This window comes from Bactrocera tryoni, chromosome 5, assembly GCF_016617805.1.
Source record: "Bactrocera tryoni isolate S06 chromosome 5, CSIRO_BtryS06_freeze2, whole genome shotgun sequence".
Classification (NCBI taxonomy): Eukaryota; Metazoa; Arthropoda; class Insecta; order Diptera; family Tephritidae; genus Bactrocera; species Bactrocera tryoni.
This window is the reverse complement of record NC_052503.1, coordinates 44089588-44116745: the sequence shown is the minus strand read 5'-3', so window position 1 is coordinate 44116745 and position 27158 is coordinate 44089588. Positions and strand designations below refer to the sequence as shown.

The following is a 27158-nucleotide window of genomic DNA, read 5'->3' as shown; positions in this document are numbered from 1 at the left end:
GTGGTTTAAGGGTGCGAATGTTAGCTTGTGTTTTCAATGAACAATCAATAAATAAATAATAAAAAAAAATATTTATAATACTCAAACAAATCAATAATTTTGTTTTAATTTATTAGCTATGCATTGAGATAACCGTAAGTTACACTAACTTAAATATATTGCATATACACCTTTGAGCTTAACTACGCACACGCATACTTTCGTCCATGTGCATGTGTGTGTGTGTGCGTCTTCCGCCGTGACGTCTATACGTTTTGTGCTAATTTAAGGAATTTCTTTCTTTGCAATTTTAAAAAATTTGGCAAATAGTTTTGGAAGCGCTAAAGTGTAGAAATTTATAAGTTTGTATGTACATACGTTTTTAATAGTATTTTAAACTATTTAGCTAATTGTTTCAAAATTTGTTAATAACGCTAACAAAAAACAACGTAAAAACCTAACAGTTTGCAGCAACAGTGTATAAATAAATTTTTTTTAATAATTCAGATATTCATTTTAATCGTGTGACGAAAGTGTTTTCGAACTTGTGTTTGTGTGTGCTAACGAATTTTATATTAAATAATTTTATACTAAATAATTGAGCTTATTCTCGAGTGCAAATATTTGCTAGTTTTTTAATGAGTCTGTATGTAACTACTATTTATCACTATGTGATAATTTACCGAATTTTGCTTGAAACTAATTATTGTTAGTTGTCAACTAAGTAATATTAAAAAGAAAAATTTTGAAATTTCATGCAAATGTTTACAAACGCTTGGTCAGTTGGTTTGAAAGAAGAGGTCGAAAAAATGTCTCTCCAACATTTGGCTCATTGCTTTTATCGGAAAATCGATAATTTTGTTAAATTTTAACAATCCAAACTTACGTCAGCTTCATAAATTTCTTTTAGGTACCCTTCGTTTTCCTGAGCACATGCTATGTATTATCAGTTTACGATTTTCCAAGTGTTTCAGATGGAAAAATCAAAGCACATTTCTTGGACAGAATCTGCTCATATACTTAAAATTTTACAAATTTGACAAATACCCGCAGAAAAACTTAGGAAGAGGGATTCGCTCATTTATCAAGATCATCAACATGCTTGTGTCTATGATCTCGATTAATTATTTTTCTTTGAAAGTAGTCGAAAATCGAAATAACCTTGCTCTTCAACTAAACACTTCAGCAACTCCGAACGAAACTGAAATGGTAACTTCTTTATGGGGAATTAGATGTATAAAGAGTGACGGCATTTTGAAACCATAAACAGGAGTGATGGCTTCAACATTTCAAGTAACAATATGCACGTTATTTAAGTGAGGACATGAAAAAAAACTTTGCCCAAACGCAGATCAGTTATAATTTATTTAAATAAATAAACCTAAGTTGAATTTTAAAATATCCATAGCATACATCTCGGCGCAATTTATAAAAAGGGTTAGTCATGTAGATGGTTTATTAACTTTAAAGAATTTATCTTTATATACTATAAAAATCACGTGTCACGTTGTTCGTCCGCGATAGACTCCTAAACTACTGAACCGATTTTAGTAAAATTTAGCACACTGTGTCCGGTTCGAACCAACTTCGAAGATAGGATAGTAAAAAACATTCATAAATAAAAAGTACAGTGAAAGCTCTATTAAGCGAACAACTCTATAAAGTGGACCGAAAGGCTGTTAACCAGACATTGAGAAAGCTGCCATAAATTCGTTATTTTTTCCAACTAAATTTATATGTATGAACATATTCAAAATTAAATCTCAAGTACAATCCCTTGGATTCTTACACCGACAAAAACGTGTTCGCCTTTATTCGTAAATAAAATTTTCACTGTATTGAATAGTTTATTATTGGAATAATTATATAAAATGTATACCACAGCAACGCGTGGCCGGATCCACTAGTAAGTTTATATTTTTCCTTTACTGTTTTTAGAAAATATTAAAATACGTGAATTATCATTCGAGATTAGGTCGAAAACTATTTTCGGGATTAAAATTTGTAAGTTGAAAAATTCGAAACAAAAAAATGATTACAACGGAAATTTTAATGTATCCCTGCGACAATAATTTATGTATGATAGTTTATGTAAGTGTGTGGGTGTTTATTTTAGTTGTAATACATATGAAAGTGTGCTTGATTTTTTTATCTTTCCTCACATTTTTAACTATTAACTATTTAGTTGTAATTTTTTACGCATTTCACTGGCATTTCGTTAACTACTTATAATGCTTCCATTATTATGTGCACCGCTGTTTCATTTTTATATTTATTGTAAGTAATTTGAGCTTTTACCGCTTACAATGTCATGTATTTTATGCTTAAATTGTTCCATTCAACTTCTTCGCTATTAATGAGCTTCAGCGTTGCGCTGTTTATTTACTCGTTAGTGAACTGTTATATGTCTATAAAGTATTTAATTTTTTTCCAGTGTATGTGTATGATTTTACTGTGTTCGAACGTTGACATGCTTTCGTTTAGAATTTAACTGATTTTAATTTTGATTTTCTTTCCGTGTTTCCCCTTTACTATTTTCCTATTTTTTCATGATTTTTAATTATAACAATATATATTTTTTGTTTTTGCACAGTATAAATTATTATTAATTGTTTAACTAATACCTTCGTCGTCTCTTGACTGCTTTTGCTAATACATGATTAATCTAACTTCACGTGCGTGTATTATTTTTTCAATAATTATGCTAATTTTTTCTGTTTTGCTATGCTGTGTTCACTTAAAATATAAACTTAACTAAACTATTGCGAATCGCCTTCTGCTATACTCCCTGTTTACGGTGCGCTTGCTTCCGTCTCTTTGCGACGCTGCCACACGCCTAGCGTGTCTACAAGCTGCCACTGCTACATACAGCCAATGCTTAATAGTAAGCTTGTATGCTAACTGTTGGTTGTTTTACTTCTCCTCGCCGAGCAACACGAGATCATCGGCGACTACATCGCTCACATGCAAATAGATGATCCAGTACATCAGATTGAAGCAAACGAAGCACACGGGGAACACTATACGCGAATATTTGTCAATGTCTGATGGCGTGATGCCCAGCAACTTGTTGATATCCTATGCGATTTTATTTAATTTTTTTTCATATACAAAATATTTTAATTACATTTGAGGAAATATGATGAATGAACAGAGCAAAGTGGGGGGAAGAGAGAGAAATAAGCGATTAGTATGATCACACAATTCTTAATGTGTACATGTTTGGGTTGGAAATTACTTTTTTTACCTTGCCCGGGTGTAATAAATGGGATGGTACTGCCGCTTCGGCGTCCCCACCTTCGGGCGCTCCACCTCCGCCGCCGCCACCGCCGCCTCCACCGCCACCGCCTTGAGGTCCGGGTCCGGGTGGTCCAACCGGCGGTCCGCCACGTCCGCCATTCACAGTATTCTCCAGTGTACCGCCCTTGGAGTGTGCCTTGGGGTCGTGCACCTTGAATCTCACCTCCTGGAACAAGGGTCCCACTATCGAGCAACCGCGCGAGCCAACGTTTTGTTGTATATTTGTAAAGCCAATTGGTCGGTTACTCACTGTTTGTTTTGGCGCATGAGGATGACCATGGCTATGGCCATGACCATGCCCATGTCCATGATCGCCCGCACTCGGATTCGGATTGGGCGGTGGTTGCACCCCATCCAGTTGCTGCTTTTTTTGTTCAGCTATCTTTTGGATCGCCATAAATCTTTGTTTTCGCATTTGAATTCGTTTTGCCATATAGCCGACGGTGGCGTATTCTATAGATTTTGTATTTTTTTCGTTTTAATTTTCAAATTTGTTTTTTCATTTGAAATTTGTTCGATCATCAAATAGTATATTCAATTATAGTTTATGACATCAATAGGTATTTGAAAACAATTAATTTGTAATAAATATCAATTGATCAATGAAATGGTTGGTAGATAAGCAAGCATTTGAAATTGGTTGGTAATTTTGAGCAGATTTCGTTAGCCATTCGGTTTTCGATTAATTCATTTCGATTCAATTTCAATTTGTTGGGCGTTTGAATTTTTGATATCAATTAAAGAAAAATACAATTTATTCATTTTGTAAAATTCGAATTGTGTTTTTCGGATTGTGCGGGGAGCAGGAGCATAAAATGGAAAAATAGAAGAATAGAAAATTAAATAATACAACAAATAATCTTGCAAATTTTTTTTAGCTAATTATGCAAAATGAAAAAGGGGCGCACTAAAGTATTCGTGTTCAATTCTAGTATATACAATGTACAATAGTGGAAAGAAACTTTGTTAAAGGACTGGACGATTTCTATGTACCGTATTTTTACGGTTTGGATACTACTTGATTCGTGTAAGTAAAAGCTAATTCTTGCATATAAATAAATATTAAATGATGAGATTAGTTTTGGCGAATCAAATGTTTTTACAGCAGAAATTAAAAACTATACTTTTGGAAAAATATTTGTTAATTTTAAATTATGTAATTTTTATTTAATTCTTTGAGGATACGGAATTTTATTAAAAACAAATAATTTTATTGCTAAATACTACGTCTAAATTTTTTTCTTTATCTACATCTTTAAATAATCAGACCCTCCTCTTTCTAAAAACCTTCTATACGCCTTTCAATTGTCTAAGCCTTTTTAATATACATATATGAAATTTTGTAGCTGCATTTAATATATGTAAATTAAAAAGAAATTTCAATTCACTTAGAACAGAGTGAACATACCAAACGTACATGGCTGAATTATGAGTTTTTCGAAATATTTAGAAGTATACCAACAGGAATATTTTATTTTGGGGCAAATGTTGTTATGAATTTGGTAAACAGCCGTTCCATAAATTGAGAGCATTATTCCATAAAGTTCATCTCATAAAGGCAATAATACGCACAAAAGGTATAATAAGAAGTAATATTCAGAAAATTTTCAAATACTTATTAATCTTATTGCCTGATAGGAGGGGAATGGAGCCATGTGGACAAGTTCACGCAAGTGAAGAAAGTTCTCTGAGCGGCATACATTGGAGTGGCCAGAAACGATTCTTTTACATATGGCTCAAGCAGATCTCGACTTCCGGTCTTAGACAAGTATCCGTGGCCGAGTCGTGGCATTCACCCCGGTGGATGAATGATCAATGGATGATGAGCTGTACGAGTTTTACGACGACATTGATATAGTTCAGCGAATTAAGAGACAGTGGCTACGGTGACTAGGTCACGTCGTCCGAATGGATGAAAACACTCCAACTCTGAAAGTATTTGACGTAGTCGGGGTAAGAGGAAGACCGCCGCTCCGTTGGTAATAGTGCCAGGTAGAGAAGGGCGTGACTGCACTTCGCATCTTGAATTGGCGTCACATTGCGAAAAGAAGAAACGACTGGCGTATTGTTGTAAACTCGGCTTAAACCGCTTAAGCGATGTCTACGCCAATAAAGAAGAAGAAGGCTTCCTCTTTCTCTCACGCGGATTTGTTTTGCAAAATATGTATGTGGTCAGTTTATCCTTAAATCAGTAAAGAGGACAATTACTAAAATGAGAAAAATAGCTTATCGCAAATAATTTGGTTGTGTTGTTGGCGATCAAGTTCGGAAGTGGGCTAGTTTTATGTGTTGTCAAACTCGTGCTGCAAATCTAAGTAACTGGTTAGATGGTAAACGATCTTTTATTCCTTTTGCGGTTCCAATGATTTGGTTAGAACCAATTGACCAAAACAAAGAAAGAAAGGACGATTTAATCGAAAAAGGTGAATTTAAAGACCTAGCAACAGACCTTTACTTCTTCTTAGATGATGCTGAACTGTGGGGTTCAAGACTACAACAGTGGGATTTACTGGCATCAGGAACGCAAGTAAACAGTTTTGAAGCCGAACCAGAAGATATCCTCGTTTTTCATCATGTACGACAAAATTTGTGTTTATGATGGTGTTAAGGAAATATTGGGCGTTGCGCCTAATCCGGACTAGTGCCGTTTTTTCGTAGACGTCTCAAAAATAAGTTTGAAGGCGGCTTTCCTTCATAACGGCAAAAGAAGGCTTTCTATTACTCTTGCGCATGTAGTTGATATGAAAGAAACATACAAAAGTATTTGACAGATTCTAAATTCAATAAACAATGATGCTCACAAGTGGCCAATATGTGGTGACCTAAATGTCATAAGATTGTTACAAAGACTTCCTGGCGTATTTACTAAGAATTCCTGTTTTCTGTGTCTTTGGGACAATGGAGTTATTGCAAGTCATTATACATAAGTGTAAAAAAGTGAATTTATAGAGATCGTTTACGTGAAAAACATAGCTCTCATTGACACCAAAAAAGTTGCATCACCTCCATTACATATTGAGCTCGAATTGACGCAAAAAAACTTGTGAAAGAATTCATCGAGCACTACTTCAAAGTGGGTTATCGCATGTTCCTTAATATCCACCACCTCCACTCACATTTAAACTTTTTTCCGAAAATTTGGTAGCGGTTAGCGATGCGCAAGGAAAAATGTTCCAACAAAACATCTTCATCCTTTTCGCCCAGGAGTTAATTGAACCTTTGCTCGATTGAAATGCTAATTTTACTACATTAATTCTTAATCGAAATGAAATCGAATTGAAACATTAATGCAACTCTGTGGGTTGTTGTCCACACACTAAATTTAGCTCTTCGCTCATTACAATGATAACAATACAGTGATGGATCCATATAACCTATATTAGTGGCTTTAACTAAGATAGCGGAAACGTAAAATCTAAAAACCGCTAACAAACATGTCACTAGTACCGCTACCTAACTACTGGACTAAGTCGAGCGCTTACGTTGGCACAACACGACAAAATGTCTTCTTTCGAAGATTAAGCGAAAACCTTGCAAATTTCTTCCAAAAAATTTGTACACCTTAATTTTTCTTCTAAATGTTCTACTTTCTGAAGTTCATATTTTATAAATGGGATTCGTTAAATTAACGAATATGTATATTTAGCTCAAAGTTTTATTAACAAAAATTTTTATATGTCACACTATTCAACCATTAGGAAATGCAAGAATGAAAGTAATTTCTTTATGTTTTCCGGTTTCAATTTGACAACGAAACTGTTAGTCCTTACCGCCAAAAATAACTCAAGAACAAGAAAGGGTGTTTAGTCTGAATGCTACATTTACGCAGTAAGAAAGTTTCAGAAGGACAGTGTCAACATGTGTTAGCTCTTGTAGAAAGCCTCCACTTATTGGAGGTATCTACAAAGAGGCAATGGAATAAGTTTTATATTTGCCGGTCATTTTTTTCTAGCAATCATGCGTAAATTTAGGAAATATCGTACAAGTATTAGATAAAAAGTTAAACTACGTAATCTGTTAGAAATAAACGGACAGAGTTATCTTTGCTTTAATACGAAAAAAAGACCCAAAGAAGTTAAAAGCCAGATATGCTACTTCGCGTATTACCACTTGATTTGAAACTAAGTTATATAAAACAAATTGTCATTAATGATAGGTGATATAACGTAGCTCTTTAATTGACTACCCGCATATTCTTATGTTTCGATGACAAAAAACTGTGCGAGCGATATTTGTAATCGGACTGATTATTTTTCGCTTTGTCCTTCAGAAAGCTCTTTGTATAGCAAATATCAGAAATAAATAATTTAATGTTAGCACTAAGGTCAAGAATTTTACGGTGTGAACAGAAATCTAATATACACAATGTTTATACTTTTAGATATTTACTATCATTATGCTCAACGTAAACGAGAATACTATACTTATTTCAGTTTAATTTATTCCAATCTATCCGAGAGAAAATTAATATTCGAAAAATCCAAAGTATGCAATTCAGCAATAGCAAAACTTATCTCATCATTCACATATTTAAAATGGTGCAGAGTTCTATTGGAATTTTAAAGCTACTAGTATTCTATTCACAACAATAAAGGCATAAATTAAGCAATAAACATTTTTTTGTATATACAAATTTTCTACAAAGGTAGATAAGGCAGTAAAGAGTGTAATTTATATAAAACAATTAATAAAGAGTTGTGTTTGTGTTATTAAAATATAATTGGAAGCCAAAAACTATTTAAAATAATCATAAAAATATTTAATAATTAAATATGAGAATTGTTTTGTCAAAAATATGATGCAAAATTTATGAAGTTTTTAGTTTTAAACTTTTACTGTGGGTGAATTTCAGCTTAATTCTTCTCTTTTCAATATTATCATTTTAAGAAAATGCATTGTTATGTTTGCTGAGCTGCACTTTGCTGCAGTATGTTCAGCTTACATTACAATCTAAATGCATTTTTATCGAACAGGCACTTGCGTAAGGGAACGAAATGCATAAAGCGATTTAGTAGTAGATAAGATAGTATGTCATGAAATATGTCATTGCGAAACCGAGGAAATAAGTGTTTATGTTAATAATATATTAATGTTTAGTGAGGTTATAAACAATTTATGAATTCACTTCATATATGAATCACCCTTTATTTGGGTTGAATATATCAACACCGTCAACAAAATTTATATACAAGTATATTTGATTCATTGAACATTTTTTTATAACAAAATATTATCAGATATAACTTAGTGTATTACTTACCTGTCGAAACTTAGTTAAAACCCAGAAAAAACGCAAACTTTCGTTGCACAGAAACTAGAATATCTTTACAAATAAAAAAGTTTTCCATAAAAGAGCTTTATTCGGATGGTTCAATTTGTATGCTAGTTATATGGAAAAGTCGTCCGATTAAAAAAGAATTATTCAGATATTGTCTTTGTAAAAATTTAGGTAATAATCCATGCCATTATCTTGCCAGATAAAAATGGTTTTCAAACAAAAACTTGATTTCGGACGTTCAGCTTGTATGTTAGCAGGATGCTATAGTCACCAGATTGAAGAAATATTCAGATACTACAATATGCTTTACCTAATATTCCATGCGAAATTTTTTGAAGATACTACTGTGATCAAATTGTAAGGTGAATTTTGTTCATTTCATCTCCTTCAAAGTAATCCCCTCCCGCTGCAATACACTTATGCCAACGAACTTTCCAGTCATCATAGCACTTGGAAAAATCCTTGGATTCAGCTTTTATATTCTCAGTTGAGTCAAAACGGTGTCCTCGGAATGGTCATGTGAATTTGCTGAATAGCCAGAAGTTACACGAAGGTAAATCAGGCGAATGGGGTGGTTACGGCACGATTTTAGTTGAAAACAAGAAAAAACGTTAAATTCGGTTGCACCGAAGGTTATCTACCCTTTACAGGTGCATTTCTTTTAGTAACTATGTGTCCAGCTTATATGGAAGCTATATGCTTTAGTAATCCGATCTGAACAATTTTTTCGGAGATTATGTTGTTACCTTAAGCAGTAATCCATGTCAAATTTCGTTAAGATACCACGTCAAATGCGAAAGTTTTCCATACAAGCTCTTGATTCCGATCGTTCGGTTTGTATGGCAGCTATATACTATAGTGAGCCGATCTGAACAATTTCTTCTGATAATACATTATTTCTATGAACAATAACTTATACCAAATTTCGTGAAGATATATCGTCAAATGAGGAAGTTTCCCATGCAAGCATTTGATTCCGATCATTCAGTTTGTATGGCAGCTATATGCTATAGTAAGCCGATCTGAACAATTTCTTCGAAATTACGTTATTATCTTAGAAAATAACCTGTGCCAACTTTTGGGAAGATACATTGACAAATGTGAAAGTTTTCCATACAAGATCTTGATTCCCATCGTTTAGTTTGTATGATAGCTATATGTTATAGTGGTCCGATAGTGGTCCGTGAGCAGCTTCTTGAAAAGAAAATGACGTTTACAAAATATGTCTTAATAACTGGGGTACTAGTTCGTATTTATGCAGATAGACGGACGGACAGACAGACAGACAGACGGAAAGGGCTAAATCGATTCAGCTCAACAAACTGATCATTTATATATATACTTTAAAGGGTCTCCGACACTTCCTTCTTGGTGTTACAAACTTCGTGACAAACTTAATATACCCTGTTCAGATGGTGCATTATCGCACTTCTTTGTTCAATAAATTCAGACATAGTAAAAATCGAAAAATTCACTTTTAGAGCCTCACAAGACGACGCGTATCTCAAAAGCTAATAAATATTTTAACATGAAATTTAGCGTAGATGTCCCTAACAGTATTACCAACTTACAGAAACAAAAAATAAAAAATATTTCCATTCAAATTATTTTTGGATCGATCAGCTTATATGGCAACTATATGCTATAGTCCTGCTCCAAAATTGATTTACTCAAATGAGCAGGTTCTTGTGAGAAAAAAATCAGTACAAAACCTAAGCTTAATCATATACAATATAAAGACAATATAAATGTGTCAAGCTTGTGTCGGAGGAATGGTTTTCAAAATTCGCAACTGCGATCCTAGTAACAATATGTTCGAAATTATTTTCAAGGTAATCTTAATTAACCATTTCAACTTATAAGGATTAAAACCAGGGAAGGCCGATATATGGGGTATAATTTAACCTGAAAGTTCGAAAATCTTTATTTGTATTATAGGTATATGGGGATAAGGGAGTTATTGTCCCGATTTAACCAATTTTTGAGACATAGATATAATACTATCAGGAAATGATTCTCTAAACTTAAACTAAAAAAATATAATACATTGACCAATATTTTCGGAAAAAAGGTAACTATAGGTAATGGGGTCCAAATTTTCGGTACCCAGGGGTTGGAACAATTTTTAATTTATCATAATCAAATTTTGTTCGAATAGGTTCGGTCTCGGGATAAGTGTTTTCACCTAAAAGAGCTCCTTTCGTCCTATTTGGCCCCGGCTCCCATCAAAGTGGGGTCTTCATCCGATTTCATTCATTTTCTCACTGTTGGTAAGAGTTCTTATAATATTTGCGCTAGGTAAACTTATTTGTTGTTGCTTAAGTGATTCAGGAGACATGTGTATTAAACTTATTAGAGGGCAGGGTAATGAACACTATTTCAAAAGAATTTCCCCACAGGTGCCCCCCCTAAAATGAAGACTCGACCCAAATGTAAGCAATTATGCCCGGATCACAATTTGATTGCTAAAGTTATTAGTTACGTAAGCAACTATTTAATTGTGAGTATGCCTCAACCTAGAAGCAAAGTTATATACAGTTTGCTATATATTATGATACCAAATGATTTTCTACAATTAATGAAAATTGAATCTGTTGATGAGCGAAGGCGAGACGAAATATCTTGAAGCACTGTTATCAGATATGTATGCTTTGCAAACAATTTCGTAACACCGAACCAGCTTAAACACCATAAGAACGGTAGAAAGCTATGTAGTATCACACATGACAGGAGGGATATTTTAGACAAATTGCCATAAATTGAAAGGCTATGTTATGGCTTTTCCAAACTGCAAGTGAATTATTGGACTCAAAATGTTGCTTAAATTGTCAGTTAGCTTGTTGATGAAATAAATAATAATACTGCATTAGGTATGACATTTAAATTATGAAGCTGATGTTGTAGTTCGTTTGAAAGGCAATCCGAGTTTTTTGAAATTGTCTTTGTTATTCTCAGGTAAGTTTGAGAAATGTTAAGCTCTTCATTGTTATATCAACAGTCTGATATTAATTAGTAGCGGAGTGCCTTAGGTAAAGTAATATATCTATACTTACCTGCTATTTCGTGTCAACTGGATCAAAGGAATCTGGAAAAAACTAAATTTATCAATCAATACCATAAACCATCAGCTTTCGTCTAATGAAAGCTTAAACTTCTAGTATATGATTGGTATATTCAAAGCTTTTCTTGTGTCATGAATTGATTTGTGCTTTGAGGCATAATCAGTTCTTAACACAGAAAAGCTTGCAAAAGTACAGTAGCAAGTTTGCGTATTTTTCTAAGGGACATACGTGGATGTCCCTTTACTTCATATATTATGTATTTACGACACATTGTGCCATGTGTGTGACGTAGTGCTCCATATTGTTTGCTATGCTGTACAACTGTTGTTAAACTGAAGCTGGGCGTATATTAATATCTGGGTACCATTAAGGTGTTTGCTGGTGTCATTAAATATATATGCAGATATATATATGTTATTAGCGGTGCCGTTGGTCTATTATTATTTTTATTACATTTGTAGTAGTGGTCTTTGCGATTGGAGAGTGCTAATGTGCATTGAAGTTATTGCCGTCTATGCGCCGGGCACTTTTAACACCGTTATTATTGCAGATTGATGTGTACAATAATAGCATATATTTGAAGTGAGTATGAGTAAAATATGCGGTATATGTGAAAAATGCAACAACACAAAATATATATGTATAGTATGTTTCGGGGTTTCGGTGTATTTACAAATATGTAGGTTATGTATTTTTAAATAAGGTATATATAATATATACATAGATGCTTAAGGAAGTGATGAAATGGCAGGGTTTATGAATGCTTTACGTTGACCTTACGTTGGGAAGCGCGTATCAATAAACCTGCATTTATTTTCTTTCAAAATGATAATATTAGCCATTCAATGTATAATTTGCATTGAAAATTAACAATAACTAACAAATACGAAAAAAGAGATTTTTGTTTGGATTGGGTTTTGTTTGTTTAATTTTGTTTGAACTGTTTTGTTTTCTTTTGTTTCAGTAATATTTTTGGAGGTGTTTCAATAGTTGATAATAAAGTATTTTTTATTTGTTAATATTTCTGTTAGGTTTGAGCTTAAGAAATATGCATGTTTGTTAATCTGTATAGTAAAAAATATCTTATAACGGTAAATAAGTAAGGAGAAATTTTCAAAGTTATTAAAATATTCATATAATAAATTAACTTGTGTGAAAAAGTTGAAAAGTCGGTGAGTAGAAATTTTAAAACTGACAAAAGCGAAAAGCATTTTTTGTAAAATTTTATAAGTTTTGTAAAAATATTTTGCATATACAGCACTTATAACTTTAAAAAATCATATAAACATATTTTCTGTAATTTACGTAATGATTTTTTTTTTGCGTTTTTAATATTTGTTTTCAACAATATCGATTTAGCATAAATAATGAAGAAGGAAATAAAACTTTGTATTTTGGAATTTAATAACTCAATTTGAACAAACAGACATATATTTATATGTTTTTGGTGCGACAGAAGGAAACTTGTAGGTGATATATGAGCACACAGGATTTGTTAATTTACGGCTTCGAAATTTAAAGGTCTTGATAGAGAGTTAGTGAAAATATTTCGATGTAGTAGTTTAACAAAAGCTGAAAGTATGCTTTCGACGTAGCGCAAACTGTCCCAACGTATAAAATTTTAGTAGTAATTAGAAGTTGTAATAGCGTCATGTTTACAAAATTTTGAACCAGCATCGCTTTTTATCAGATCAGTTGCTTCCAATGTAGTTCCGTTGGAGAGTCTAAAATATATTGAATTTCTTTATTCTCTCATCTAATATTGGTCTATCTAGTCTCCACCATAGTACACTAATATCATCCTAGGGATAACATGATAAACGACACCCGTATTACTCTCTCGAGCTAGGAGCCGTCACCAAGAAAGCTTTGCTACCAGAAATCTAAGCCAAAAGCCACAATTATTGGATAACAATCAATTTTGTGTAGCACCCAATATACATATACTTACGTAAGATACATAGTTAAGTCTAAGCTAAGGGCCTTACTACATGTAGTAATTAATTATTATAAACTGAGCAGGACGTATTAAGTCTGTCACGATGTTTGTAACATCCAAGAACAAACGTCGGAAACCCTATAAAAATATATATATTATGCCCATCTGCTTGTATGTCTGTGTATATGCGAACTAATCTCTCGGTTTTTAAGAAATCGATCTTAAATTCTGCTCACGTCATTTTCTCCTCAAAAAGCTGCTCACTTTTCGAAACCAAAGCCGATATCGGATATTATGGCATAAAGCTACCATTTAAACTGTCCACTTAAAATCAAGAAAATTATCTTTTATGCTCTAAAAAGGCAATTGTGAAGGTCTAATAGCTGCGCTGCAGCCAAAATTTGCATTTTTTTATTATATTTTTTTAAATATTTCTGTAAACATTGAAGAATTGGCAGAAATAAATTTTTTCGGCTGAAATCTAAATAAATAAACTTTTTGATTGAGAACCTCTCTCTCGAAATATTAAGTATCTTATCATAATATCTTTAGTCATCCCTCGGCAGAGTCTGTAATCATTTGTTTATTGACGGAAGAACCTAAAGTTCTGAGCACATTTTGAAAATTTCACATTGATTAACTTGTCGTACCAAAAATATATAAATATTGAAATAGTATTATTAATGACAACTGTATCAGATTATAGTACAGTGCTAGTCTGTAAATTTTATAGAATGTGGTAACAACTGAAAATATAAACTAAAGCCATGTATGTATTGTAAAAGAATGTATGTACATATGCAAGTACGAGTATAACGAAACAGAAAAGTAATGTACACACTGAGAACATTGTAAGAGTTGTAAGTGACATAGTTGGTTTTGATGTTTTTATCGTTATATTAGTTTACCCAAAAGACTGGCAAAGACCATAACGAAGCATGTTCCTAGATATACGTCAATCGATTTGACATAAGAAATCTTTGGCAATGCTGCATTTGTTGACGACATCAGTGTGGTCATTGTCAACACGGTGGTAACACCGAGCGCCACACGAGCTGGGGTGGCATTACGATTTAGCCAAAATGATACCCATGATATAATAACGATCAGTCCAGAGGGTATATATATTTGAATGAGATAGTAACCCATCGAACGCACGAATTGTATCTCACATGCGAGTCGCGAGTAATTTCCTGTTAATGAACGTGTTGATGATAGCGGCATTAGCAACGTTGAGCACAGCAGGCGCGCATGAAGAGAAAGAAAAATAGATTAGTAAACTAGTATTGGTAATTTTTTTTATGTTTTCTTTTGTAGTTTTGTAAAATCTAAGAAAGTTTTATTGAGAGTAACAAAAAATGATTAATTTACTGGAAATATTGCATATCACATGGTTAGTAGTTAAAAATATTTAAATAAATTATAGCAAATAACATTTCAGGAAACTAAGACAAATTCTGTGTGATTTATTGAAATTAAAAAAAAACTTTTATTTTATGTATGTATTTTTACTTGCATAGAGAATTAATTAACTAAAAATTTCTTTGGCACTAATATATATGAAAGTATAATTTGGAATAAAGCAGCTGAATCACTTTTCGTTGGCAAATATTTTAATAGCATTATAGGAAATTTGTATCTCACCCATATTTGCATGCGTACTATTTTGATAATATGGCAATTTATATTTGTATTTGTTGTTTAAAAAATATATAATATTTCTTTTCTCTTAATAAGTCACATTATACCAGAAATATTGTATCATTCGCAAGCACTAAATTAACTACATAAAATTTTGTTTAACTTTTAATTGTTATTTATATATTTTTCTATTTATTAATAAATTATTTTGCTTATATGAGTATGAAATCTTGTATATAGCTTAAACTTTAACTTAACCCAGCTAAAATTCATTGTTTAATATCTGTCGTTACAACATAATAAATGTACTCCTAATATATATATATATATGTATATATTCAAGGATGTTGTGGAATCCAATACAGATTTTAGTAGTTGTCAGAATTGCAAACAAATTCCGATTTTCAATGTCACAGCTAACGAGACGCAAGAGTCTTTTAACACACCACCTTCTGAAATTATTACAATCATAAAAGAACTTAACCCAAAAAGGCGTCAGGACATGACAATATTTCCCCAAAAATGCTAATTGAGTTACCAAATATTGCTATAGAAGTGCTAACTTTGCTCTTCAATGCAATTCTATTCAGTTTCATGGCAAAAGTTGCAGATGATCCTGATAGATAAACCTGGGAAAGACTTAACACAGCCTTCTTCATACTGACCAATCACTCTTCTACCCTGTCTTTCTAAAATATTTGAAAAAGTTTTACTTTCAAATATGTCTCCTTGCCTACACAAAAATAATATAATATCAACGCACTAATTCCGGTATCGTGCAAAACATAGCTCGATAGAGCTAGTAAATAGAATTACTAACGAAATAAGAAAAGCATTTGAGCACAGAGGGTACTGTTCAGCTATATTTCTAGACGTAGCACAGGCGTTGGATAAAATGTGTCATGAAGACCTTTTATAAACGATTAAAAACATTCTACCTTTAGAATTGTATAAAACAATGATGGTTGATATCTTATGCCATTTATACATAAATTAATTCGTAACTATTCAATAAACTGACATTTTAACTTACTTTTCAAATCTGCTAGCGACCATCTACTTTCTTTCTGTCTGATATCAAAACCTATAAAATTGGCTTCCGTTTCACCCAAAATCGATAAAATTTTTGTTTCTGTTTCTAGCGAACCTCAAATCAATACTTAATTCCTGAATTCATGACACCCCTGATTGAAATGCGCTCGGAGAGGTCCGATTAATAAAAACGATAAAATGTGCTTCCGTGACATTCAAAACCGATTCAATTTCTGTTTCTGTTGAACGGTAAACCATTAATACCTGAATACAAGTTTCTATTCTGAATCCGGTTCTACAACACCCCTGATTGAAATGCTCTCGGAGAGGTTCGATTAACAAAAACGACAAGATTTTCTTCCGTGACTTCCATAGCCGATTCAATTTCGGTTTCTGTTTCTGTCGAACGTCAAACCAATAATAATTGAATACATGACACGTATTAAGTTTCAATTCTGAATGAAAGGTTTACAAAGCAAGAAAAACGTCTCATTTTTGAAAATCTTTCGAATAAATTTCATTTACTTAAAGTTAAGTAAAATTTGTAATTTGTAACGGTGATCAAATTAAAAGGTGACTTTTGTCCATTTCATCTTCTCCTCCCGCTGCAATACACTTATGCCAATGAATTTTCCAGAGTTCATAGCACTTGGAAAAATCCTCCGTCGTGATGGCCATCAGAGCCACCTTCGATTCAGCTTTTATATCTTCAATTGAGTCAAAACGGTGTCCACGGAGTGATCATGTGTTACACGAAGGGAAATCAGTAAAATCAGACATAGTAAAAATCGAAGAATTCACTCCTAGAGCCTCACAAAACGGCGCGTATCTCAAATACTAATGAATATTTTGGCGTGAAATTGAGCATAGATGTCACTAACAGTACTACCAACTTAACGATTCGAAAAACACGCGAAGTATAAATTAAAAATTCACCTTTGAATTTGATCACAGTAGTATATTATTTTTGTAGGTTCTAATGAAAATTAAGAATAAATTTGAAATTTCTTTGATCGAATTAGAGTGATTTATTACCCTTAAGAACATATGTATAATGAGGTATTTATTAGTTGCAAAGGTTTGATTAACACGCTTCATATGGAATAACATGTTTTGGAAAAAAGATTTAAGTTTAGAGTTTGGAGAAGGCAAAGCGAGTTGCGCATATCTCTTAAAACCGAAGTCGATTTCGTAACTGCTGAAAAACAAGTTACAGAATGTGGCTTAAACAATTCATTCCTTGTCAAGATTAATTTATTACAAACGTGCTGCAGCTTAATATTAATGCTTAATATTGCTTTTAAGCTTCCTTTTTTTATTGTTTTCTTAATTTTATGTTTTTTTTAAGTAAGTTTATCAATTAAGTTTATAAGTATATATTAAAATGTTTGCCATTCGAAAAGCGTTTTTCTACAAATATATATCAAGCATACAAAAAACGAATAAAGCTTGCATATAGGTAAATATATAGAATAAATTAACTCATACGGATAAATAAAAACGAATCAAAACGGTGATGGTGAAATATATTAAGTAAACAAATCAAAAGTTAAATAATTCATAAATAAATATTATAAACAATTTTAACACTGTGAAACTCTGCTGCCTAAGGGTAAAAAATTAGTAGTTTAGGGCAAAAATTCTTAACGCTTATAAATGAGTGGTTAATGCTGAGAGAATACAAAATTATATTGATGGTATAAAGTAACAAAATATCTATTTATCATGACAACAACGCCAAAAATTGCAAAAACATATTTGTTTGCTGTTTGTTTAAATTTGATTGTTATTTACTAACTGACATTGGCAAAAAAGCACTTAGGTAACGCTAAATGTAGAATTGCTGTAAAAAGTACGCATCATTATTTAGTTATCAAAAATGTAAACAAAATATTATAGTGAATGTGAGAAAACTGTAAGGAGCTAAAACTAAAAGTAAAACCTAAGGGTTAATGATTGTTGTAAGTTGTAGTACGAGTAGTAGTAGAAGAAACTTGCAAGTTGCTTCAATTATACTATTTAGTTTTATGTTAATAGTTTGCTGTTGTGTTAACTTTATTAAATTTTATTATTACGTTTAGTAACGCTTTTGCGTACGTACTTCGAATTAGAGCGTAAGAGAGAGAGCATGCTTGGGAGGGCGTTTTCATACTAATAGTTTTCGTAGTAATCTTTATGTTTATGCGATTATTTTATTATAAAAACTTGCAATATTTTTAATTTTTCTGAATTTTCGATTAGTGTTTTCGTTTTATGCCTTTTTTAATTGCATATTTTTTGGCTTATTAAAAAATTTCAAATAATTTGCATTATTTCAGTGGTTTTCAATTTAAATATTTCTTTACGCTAACATTGAAATAAAAACATAAATAAAATCACATAACTTTGTCTGATGCAATGCGATACGTTTGGATTCGAATCAAAGTGATTTGAGTATAAATCGATTCGTTTGCGTGATAGGATTTGGTGAACTACAACGGCAGCGCTTTGTTGTTTTAGCGTGAAATATAGCCTAACTAATTTTCATAGTGTGTGAGCATGTGTGAGAGGAGAAGTTAATATATAACTACCATTTATATATAAGTATATATATAGCGGGCTTTCGGTTATAGCTAATATTTGCTTTAATAGTGAGTGCACAAAGAAAGTGTGAGAAATATGTATATATTTTATGAATTAGTTATAGTTTTGGTTAGTAACGTTTAATTTTTGGCTATGATATAATTTGCGATTTAGTTCTCTGATCTGTTGACTTCATATTTAGCACGGTTGTTCACTAATATGTGTATATATATATATATATATATGTCGGTATGTATATGCATGTTGAGGTTTTTACTTCAGTTAATTGCAATTATGGGTTCTCTAATTTTATTAACTGCTCGCTAATTTAATTAAATTTGTTAGTATGCTTAATGGTATTGGAGACGGCTGTGATGCTGGAGTTCCTACATACAGTTAGTATATAGTTATATATATATGTATATATGTAGGTGGCGAATGGTTACTAATCTAAATGTATTATATTTTTACAGTCGCAACGTACTGAATTATATTTGAAAAAATCGAAACACAAAAATGAAAGTAAAAACTAAAAAAATGCATGAAAATTTAAAATGAAAAATTAGAAGAAAAACTTATCTTCAAATCAATCGAAGTACATAAAATGAAATGAAAGTACAAAATATAAAAAAAAAATGTTAATATATTAAAAAATGATGACAAAAATAGAAATACATTGTTATAACTATTTGTGAAATTATGCTAGCGAAACATGCATTGGATATATTAATATGTTCACTAGTTCAAAATATTTCTTTTTTATTTTGTTAGAGTTTGAGTTTGAGGAAGAACGCATTGAACGCTTTTCAGTAACTGTATTTTAGTTGTGTATTTCGAATGTCAGATTATGAAAAAATTAACAACAAAAATATTTTTAACATTTTAGTAAAGCAAGGAGCACGTGTTGTTCACATTTTGTATGCGTAGAATTTACAATTTTTTGCATTACGAATTTAAGTTGAACACATTAAGCAAATACAAACGTATTTCCAATACATAAGTACAACAAAACTCAAAATGAAAACCAATTCAATATAAATTAAGTCGCAAATAAATATTAATTAAAATTAAAAATCTGTAATTATTATTTTTTTGATTGTTTTCAAATTAGTAATCGCTGGTAAGTTACATATTTATGCATGTTATTTAAAGCTTTAGGTACATATAAGTAGTACATAGTATGTATGTATGTTGTGAGAAATAGAGATGCAAAATTAATACGTTTTATCGTAATTTTTAATTTTTAATTTTTTTATTTTCTTATTTTTATTTTTTATTTTATATTTGCTTGATTTTCAAATATTTATTAATTATCTAAGTGATTGCACTTGTATATCATATTGTCAAATCGAACCAGTAATTGCATAAGAGTACGAGTATGATTATTTGTAAGGAAAAAAACATGCGATAAGTTGGGTATAAATACAACTGCACGTTAAAGTTAAGTAGTTTTATTAGGAAAAATGCAATTATTCTCTCCAAGTTATTATTTTTTTTGCGCAAATATTTACATATTTTATATAATAAATGTTGCATTGTCAGCAAAGGTTTAATTTTTTAGTAGGCAATTTAATTTATTTTCTTTTTGTTTTTGTAATTTGTAATACTTCTGCATGTATCAATAGGTATCAATCGACATCTAATTGCTTTCAAGCTGCGAATGTAAACAACTTTATATTCAGTCATTATAAAAATATTACATAAGAAACTAAAAATATATTAGCAGTATTACAAGTATATATAGCGTCATATTGACTTGGTTTACATATTATAAAATAAAAATATATAAATTAAAAATTTAATAGTTTTGGCTATGCAGTAGTTTGAAAACCTTTCATGAAATCATTGGTGGCCGTATTCCAACACAAAAAGTGTTTTTAGCAGCTTCAAATAGCTTTAATTTGAGAAATTTGCTATAATGCTGCGTTGTCTAAACGGTGGATCAATAGAAGTCGGAAAATTTATGTCAATGAGACATAGAGCAAAAGCATTTTTGCAATTTGGCTTTCTAACTGTATATTACTCTAGTTGGTCGGATTGTGTTAAAGAGTTATATACAGTTAGAATTTTCAAAAAATCATTTTCTTATTTTCTTAATGTACATATATTTATGTTTTTCTAAAAATGGTATTTTCAATGCCGGTGACCAACATTATTCGAAAGCGGCTAAGCCCATAGCCTCAAATTTTAACACGAGCTTCTTAAATATATTTTTGAGAAAATTTTTTTCTCACGGATAAATATTTTTTTACAATTTAAGACCGAAATTTTGGTCAAAAATCGATTTTTTCTTTTGAGAAACCGCCGTTTTGTGAAACTTTTTTTGCTTATTCTTTCGATTAGTTTCTAGATTTAACATTACTTTAACGAAATCTGTTTGGTTTTTTAATTTCAGAGAAACCAGTTTAGAGATATCGTGGTCGCCACAAAACGTCTTCTTTGAGAGGAGCTAACGGAGATCAGCTGTAGTGCCTTTCGAAATAAATATTTATACTTATAGTAAGTCCTAACATACAGTTAAAAGCTATCATAATATGTTTACCAAATTCGGTTTAATAAATTTAAAAGTTTTCTCAGAAATAATTCTGGAAAATTCGCTGTTTTTGGCTTTCTAACTATATATATCCACTTAATACATCGATCAGATTTACAAATTACATAGTAATTTAAAAAAAAATATGAAATAGTATATAAAATACCCTAAACAAAGTAAAATAAATTTAAATTCTCAGTTATTTCAAGCTTATTATTTCGAAACGAATGTCAACAATGAAACACCTTAGCGGTTGAACTAAATATTTTTAAAAGTAAAATTTTAAGTTTGTCCAGTGGATTCGTTCAATTCGCGAATTAATAAAAATGATCTCAAAAGCTTTACTTTCTGTGCAAGTGCCACAAAAATGGTTTAAGGTTGAGCTTGGTCTTTCGATTTTTTCTTAAAAAATATAATGAAACAATTCACAAAACCATTGATTTCATGAAAGGTTTTCTAGAATCACTTATAACCCGACGTTGGTAAGCAAGCAACCCGAAAACGCTAAAATTGCTTAAATGTTATTAGTTATTTATAAAAACATAAAAAAAACTATTTATAAAACAATATACTTCATAAATTTATACTTAAACTTCAGCTGTTCCTCAACTGTAAATTGAAACACGAAACCTCTCTCAACTATATGAAGTTCATATACTTACTTACAAGTTTTACGCTTCATTCCAACGAACCAACGCCGGGCCTAAGTTGTGTATGTATTTCAAAAGTCGCAAGAGCAAAATATAACCTATTTGATACTCTCACAACAAATATATTAAATTTGTCATCAATTTGTGACTCTAAGCCTAAAAGTTTCATTTTGTTTTACACGCAGATGTTATTGAATTTGTATGCCACGGTATATCCAATATATTGTCTTGTAGAATTACGGTTGGTTTCCAGTTTTAGCTGGGCTACCACACTCATTTCCTACGCTCATGTCGTTTGTGCAACGAGGCATGAGTGAGTTGCGGTAACCCAGCCATAGCCATGAGGAGCTCTGGGTCACGCCATTAACTGTGAGAAGAAGCCTTCTTGAGGGCACCTTGTCGGATCGGGTAAAACGCTTCAGGGTTGCTATGAAACCCTGTGTTGTTTTTTTTATATTTTTTTTGGATGAGTGACTAACAATTGTACAACGATGTATGATATGAAGGTATGCATTTGGAGCATTTTTGTTTGTGTCTTACTTTTCGGTAAGCAAAGCATTATTTGAAAGCAGTTTTAAAGCACAATTTGTTCATGAATTAAATATGTAACTACAGGTTGAATTCGATTTCAATGGCAGTGTTTCAATATATGTAAATTCTATTAGCCAATATACTTTAGTTAACTGGTATGTATTATTTCATATAATTTTTGGTAAAATTATGTTTCTAAATTAGCCAATTGTAATTTGTAAGTAATTGCCACGAAAATTTAGTATATATAATTTTATTTAGAATTGAATAAAAATTAGCACTATGTTTCCTTGTTGGACTTGTGAAAAACTAAAAAAATTTCGTTAAAAATTTGGCTAAGTGAGTAAGTAGGCTCAAGTAATTTGACATTACCACGAACCACTTCATTGACCTTAGAGGGAAAATTTTGAAAAAAGGAGGCTAACATGAAAGATTTAGTAAAACTTTTGTTATTGAACAGCCATAATTCTCTTCACGCGAATTAATTGGTTTAAGCCTAGTGTGCCGTTTACAAAACTCGTTAAGTTGTGGATGCATATAGTACGTATATATGTACATTATTCTTGACAAGTAGTTGAGGTTTTCTCTGAAATAGCTAACTGGAATTTTATATTGAAATTGCCAGCGAAACGAACGTACATGAAAACTGTGACGTATCAAATAATCAAAAATTAAAAAAATGTTTCGAATAACTCCGTAAGCATTACGAATGTAGCGGGGATTATAACAAATTTCAGATGCATAATTTAGTTTTTCACTCTGTTTCAATTACTACTACTTAATTTGTGGTAAAATATGGTAAATGTATTAGCGTGGACGAAATAAATTTCATAGATGACAGATGGTGGTATGCCTTTCCTCTGCCAAGATGCTGTTGACTATTGCTTGTTTACACTCGCAGATGAAGTGGAACTATATATGCATACATATTAAATTGAAATTTTGTTGTTTAATGATTTTGTTTTTTATTTTTAGCAAAAATTTTGAATAACCAAAATAAATACTTTTTAATTTTTTGTATTCTCTGATTGTTATCAATTGTATTTTTTATACTCGATTTGCTTCTTATACTTTTCATTTTACATTTTTTCGGCTTTTTTACAATCACATGTATAAATTTTAATAAGAAATTATGACAATCGAATCGAAATCACAACTAAAATATAACTGTATGCTTTAAGTCATGGAATCTAACTGTAAAAAATAGTAGTATGTAATAAAAGAAATGTATGAATTGAAAGTAAAATTGGATTTCAAATAAAAATATAGCTGGAATAAAGGAAAAATCGGTATCCGTCTACAGGTACCTGTTGTAAGACTGATTTCCATAGCCCTCTGACGATGACCCAAGACCTTAAATTGGGGCAGAGATACCTCACTCGAAACACCAACCGAGTTTGGACCTTCATTCCATTTATAACGAATGTCACGCATTGTATAGCCGACTGTTTGTTTATTTATTTTTGTGTATTTTTTTTTTTTGTGTTTTGTTTATGGTTTATGTCAAACGAGTAAGTCGTGTGTCACGTCGTCGTAAGAATGAAAGCATAGCACGATTGTTTTATGAGATTTGTATTTTGTGCGAAATCGTCCAATAATTTGTGTGTATGTACATTAGCATTGCGATGATGAGAGGGGCATACATTTATATGATTTGTGACGTTAAAAATTACATATATTTCATTATTTAAACATTAGAGTGAATTTAAGTATAAAGTGAATTGTAAATATTACATTATTTCACACATCGAGTACCAAATGAATATTTAGAATATTTATATAAAAATTAATATTAATAAAACAATATTGTAATGTATAATGTAGTTTGGAGGTATATATACGCATGATTTTCATATTGGTCGTTAAGTCATGGTACCATTGATAATGTGGTCAACATGTTTTTGGGTTTGAGTTTAGTTGGTTCGTTCAGTGGTCGTTGTTATTTGATAAAGATTGAAAAAATATGCACAAACAAAGAATAAATTGGTGAGACTATTAACAAGTTCATAGCATGTTTTCATACTATGTATATTTATATATATATATTATATATTGAAACAAAAAAGCCTTGCTGTATGCGTACTAAAGTTGTATATATCACTAATAGTTATACTCGCACCTAAAAGAAATTCGTATGTCTTATTCCATTCGCTTAAAAAATTATTACCAATGTAAGTAGTAATTCGTTCACGCCTTCAGATAGGCTTAATTAACTAAAATATATTTATATACACAGTTTTATGATATAATATATATATACACGCTTTTGGCTCTTAAATTTCTTACATATATATAATCAACTATTGGTTAACGCGCAATTCAAATCAAGACTACATTGATTTGAGATTTTCGAAATACACTAAGCAACAAACTGAAAATTACAAAGGAAAAACCGGCTAGTCATTGTGTGTAATTTTGAAACGAAAAAAAGTTTCTCATATAGCTAGAAGGCACCCTAAAACTTCCAGTAAGTGATATCTTCTTTCCTAAAGCATTCTAGACATATATATATATGTATATAGTATTATTTACTAACAGCTTACGCGTTAATATTCTTTACTAACAGCTTACGCGTTAATATTCTTTACTAACAGCTTACGCGTTAATCTGAAATATTATCACTGCTCCAATTTTCAATTTCCAATGCTTAGGTTGTCACGAATATCTATTTTTTTTAACAAAGCAGGACAAATAACGCCCTTGCACTTTCTTAACAGGAAGATGTGGATAGTGATGTGTAATTTTATTTACATTTTTTAGTTATCTTGAAGCTGCATTCTATTCTGAGATAGCAGGACGGCAAACATCTTTTTTTGACGGTGGTCGCCTATTAAGAGGTTACATGAGTTTGCGGGTTTCAAAACAATCGATTTCTTTTATTATCTTAATAAATGCTACAATGTCTCTAGAATATTGTTCTAAATTCAAGTGGGTCCGAGTAATAGTTTCGGAGATACAGCCTTGAGAACTTGTGAGCTCGAGGCTTGCTAGACTAAATGTGGTTTTGAAGTCCGTTGACGAAATTTCTTGAGAACTACTCCACCGATCTTCATGAAATTTTACACAGGTCTTTGAGATACAATTCTAAAAGACTTGAATGATGGATTTTTTTCAGATTAAAAAATTTTAATTTTTTTCTACTTTAAAATATGCTTCCAAATGCGCAAGCAACTAATTTTGTCCCGCTTGGGAAACATTAAGATATTATATACGATTTTCCATAGGTCTAGTTCTCAAAACGATTCATCAGCTTACGGTATAGTGCGGTGGATAAGTTATTTCTGAGCATCGTTTAACTGTCAAACAAATTTTAGCCTATCACATCAAGCTGATCGCTACAGAGTTACCAGCTAAGTTCGACTGTACTAGGGGTTGTTTTCTCTAAGTTTCATACATTGTATATATCGTCACCTGAAATGCAAAATAACGTAACAACATTTTCGGAAATTTACAGTAGCATGAATGAAACACGAAATAAAATGGAACATGAGTGAAACAAAATTTTAATATTGGTTAAAACTAGTTTATATTTGATCGGAGAACCGGAAAATGTTGAACATATGTAATATTATGTATGTAATTTGAAGTAGTGAAGCGTAATCTATAAGACATTCAATTTCGAATTTTTTGATGATACGTTATTTTGCATTTGAGGTGACGATATGTAAGTTAAGGAATCAAATATTGTTGTTTGGGTCACAGCTGTCTCAAATAAATTAACATATTTAACAAAAAATCAATAAACTTCGGGAAGAAATATATTGTTGCTTAGTGTTAATAAAAATAAAGGTTATATAAAAAAAAGAATTAGTTGAGTTATTTTGAATAAGTAGATTTAAGCGACCCAGAATTGCCATAATAGACGGTTGATTAGGCCTTGTTCAGTAAATGAATCTACAATATTTTTTAAAAATTATTAATAAAAAATTTTAACTTCTAGTTGACAAATACCTATATAATAACCCTCACGTCTACATTAATTTATATATTATTTATAAATAAGATATATAGATATATTTTTTTTAATTCCGTGCGCTATACGCAAATGCTAAAGGTCGGTTCACTTTTTACAAACATATTTATAAATAGAGTACTTATTATTTCTTATACCTTGCCTGTAATTAATTAGCAATTAGATAGATTTATATGTACAAATATTCGCAGCGAAAAGTTCAATTGCATTGAGTTGTAAGGCGGTCGAAAGTATTCAGCAAAAAATATATACTTCAACGAATATTTTGTAGAGGCGATAGTAGAGGCGATAGATTACGCAGAAAGTTTTTTGTTGTAGCGCATAGGTTGGTACTACTATATATATATATAAGTAGGTGTTCGCAAATTTCATAATTTCAAAATCCAGCTGTGTATTTTAGTACAAGTTTAACCTGATTGTGAGCGTGGTAATTAGTGTGTGTGCCTATGCTTAGTGTGTGTGTGTATTTGTGCACTGGATGGGGGCTTTAGCTTCAAGAGGTTAAATTTGTAAGCAATTTTTCGTTGGTGTTATTTTTCGGTTCTTAATTACTCATATACAATATATTTATATATTTATTATTTTATTTGTATTTTAGCGGTTGCATTTATTAAAAATAAATTGGCGAGCGGCAGCACTACTTGCTTTTTACATTTTTGAATTTTTGCAAATAGTTTT

General features: G+C 31.3%; 1 protein-coding gene across 6 annotated transcripts in view; it reads right to left on the bottom strand.

The window, feature by feature from the left end:
- Positions 1–1866: 1866 nt before the first annotated feature.
- Positions 1867–27158, bottom strand: part of LOC120776837 (gamma-aminobutyric acid receptor subunit beta) — a 90972-nt gene continuing 65680 nt past the window's right edge. For 2 of the 6 annotated variants that reach the window (XM_040107859.1, XM_040107861.1), the window contains exons 7-11: positions 23815–23952; positions 14467–14751; positions 3530–3732; positions 3218–3445; positions 1867–3057 (exon numbers count right to left, since the gene is read on the bottom strand). In XM_040107859.1, coding sequence (XP_039963793.1) covers positions 2893–3057; positions 3218–3445; positions 3530–3732; positions 14467–14751; positions 23815–23952 — 1019 coding nt within the window. In that variant the 3' untranslated portion in view covers positions 1867–2892. Of the gene's footprint in view, positions 3058–3217; positions 3733–14466; positions 14752–23814; positions 23953–27158 lie in introns of all 6 variants that reach the window. The other 4 variants (XM_040107862.1, XM_040107863.1, XM_040107858.1 and 1 more) reach the window with 2 other exon arrangements.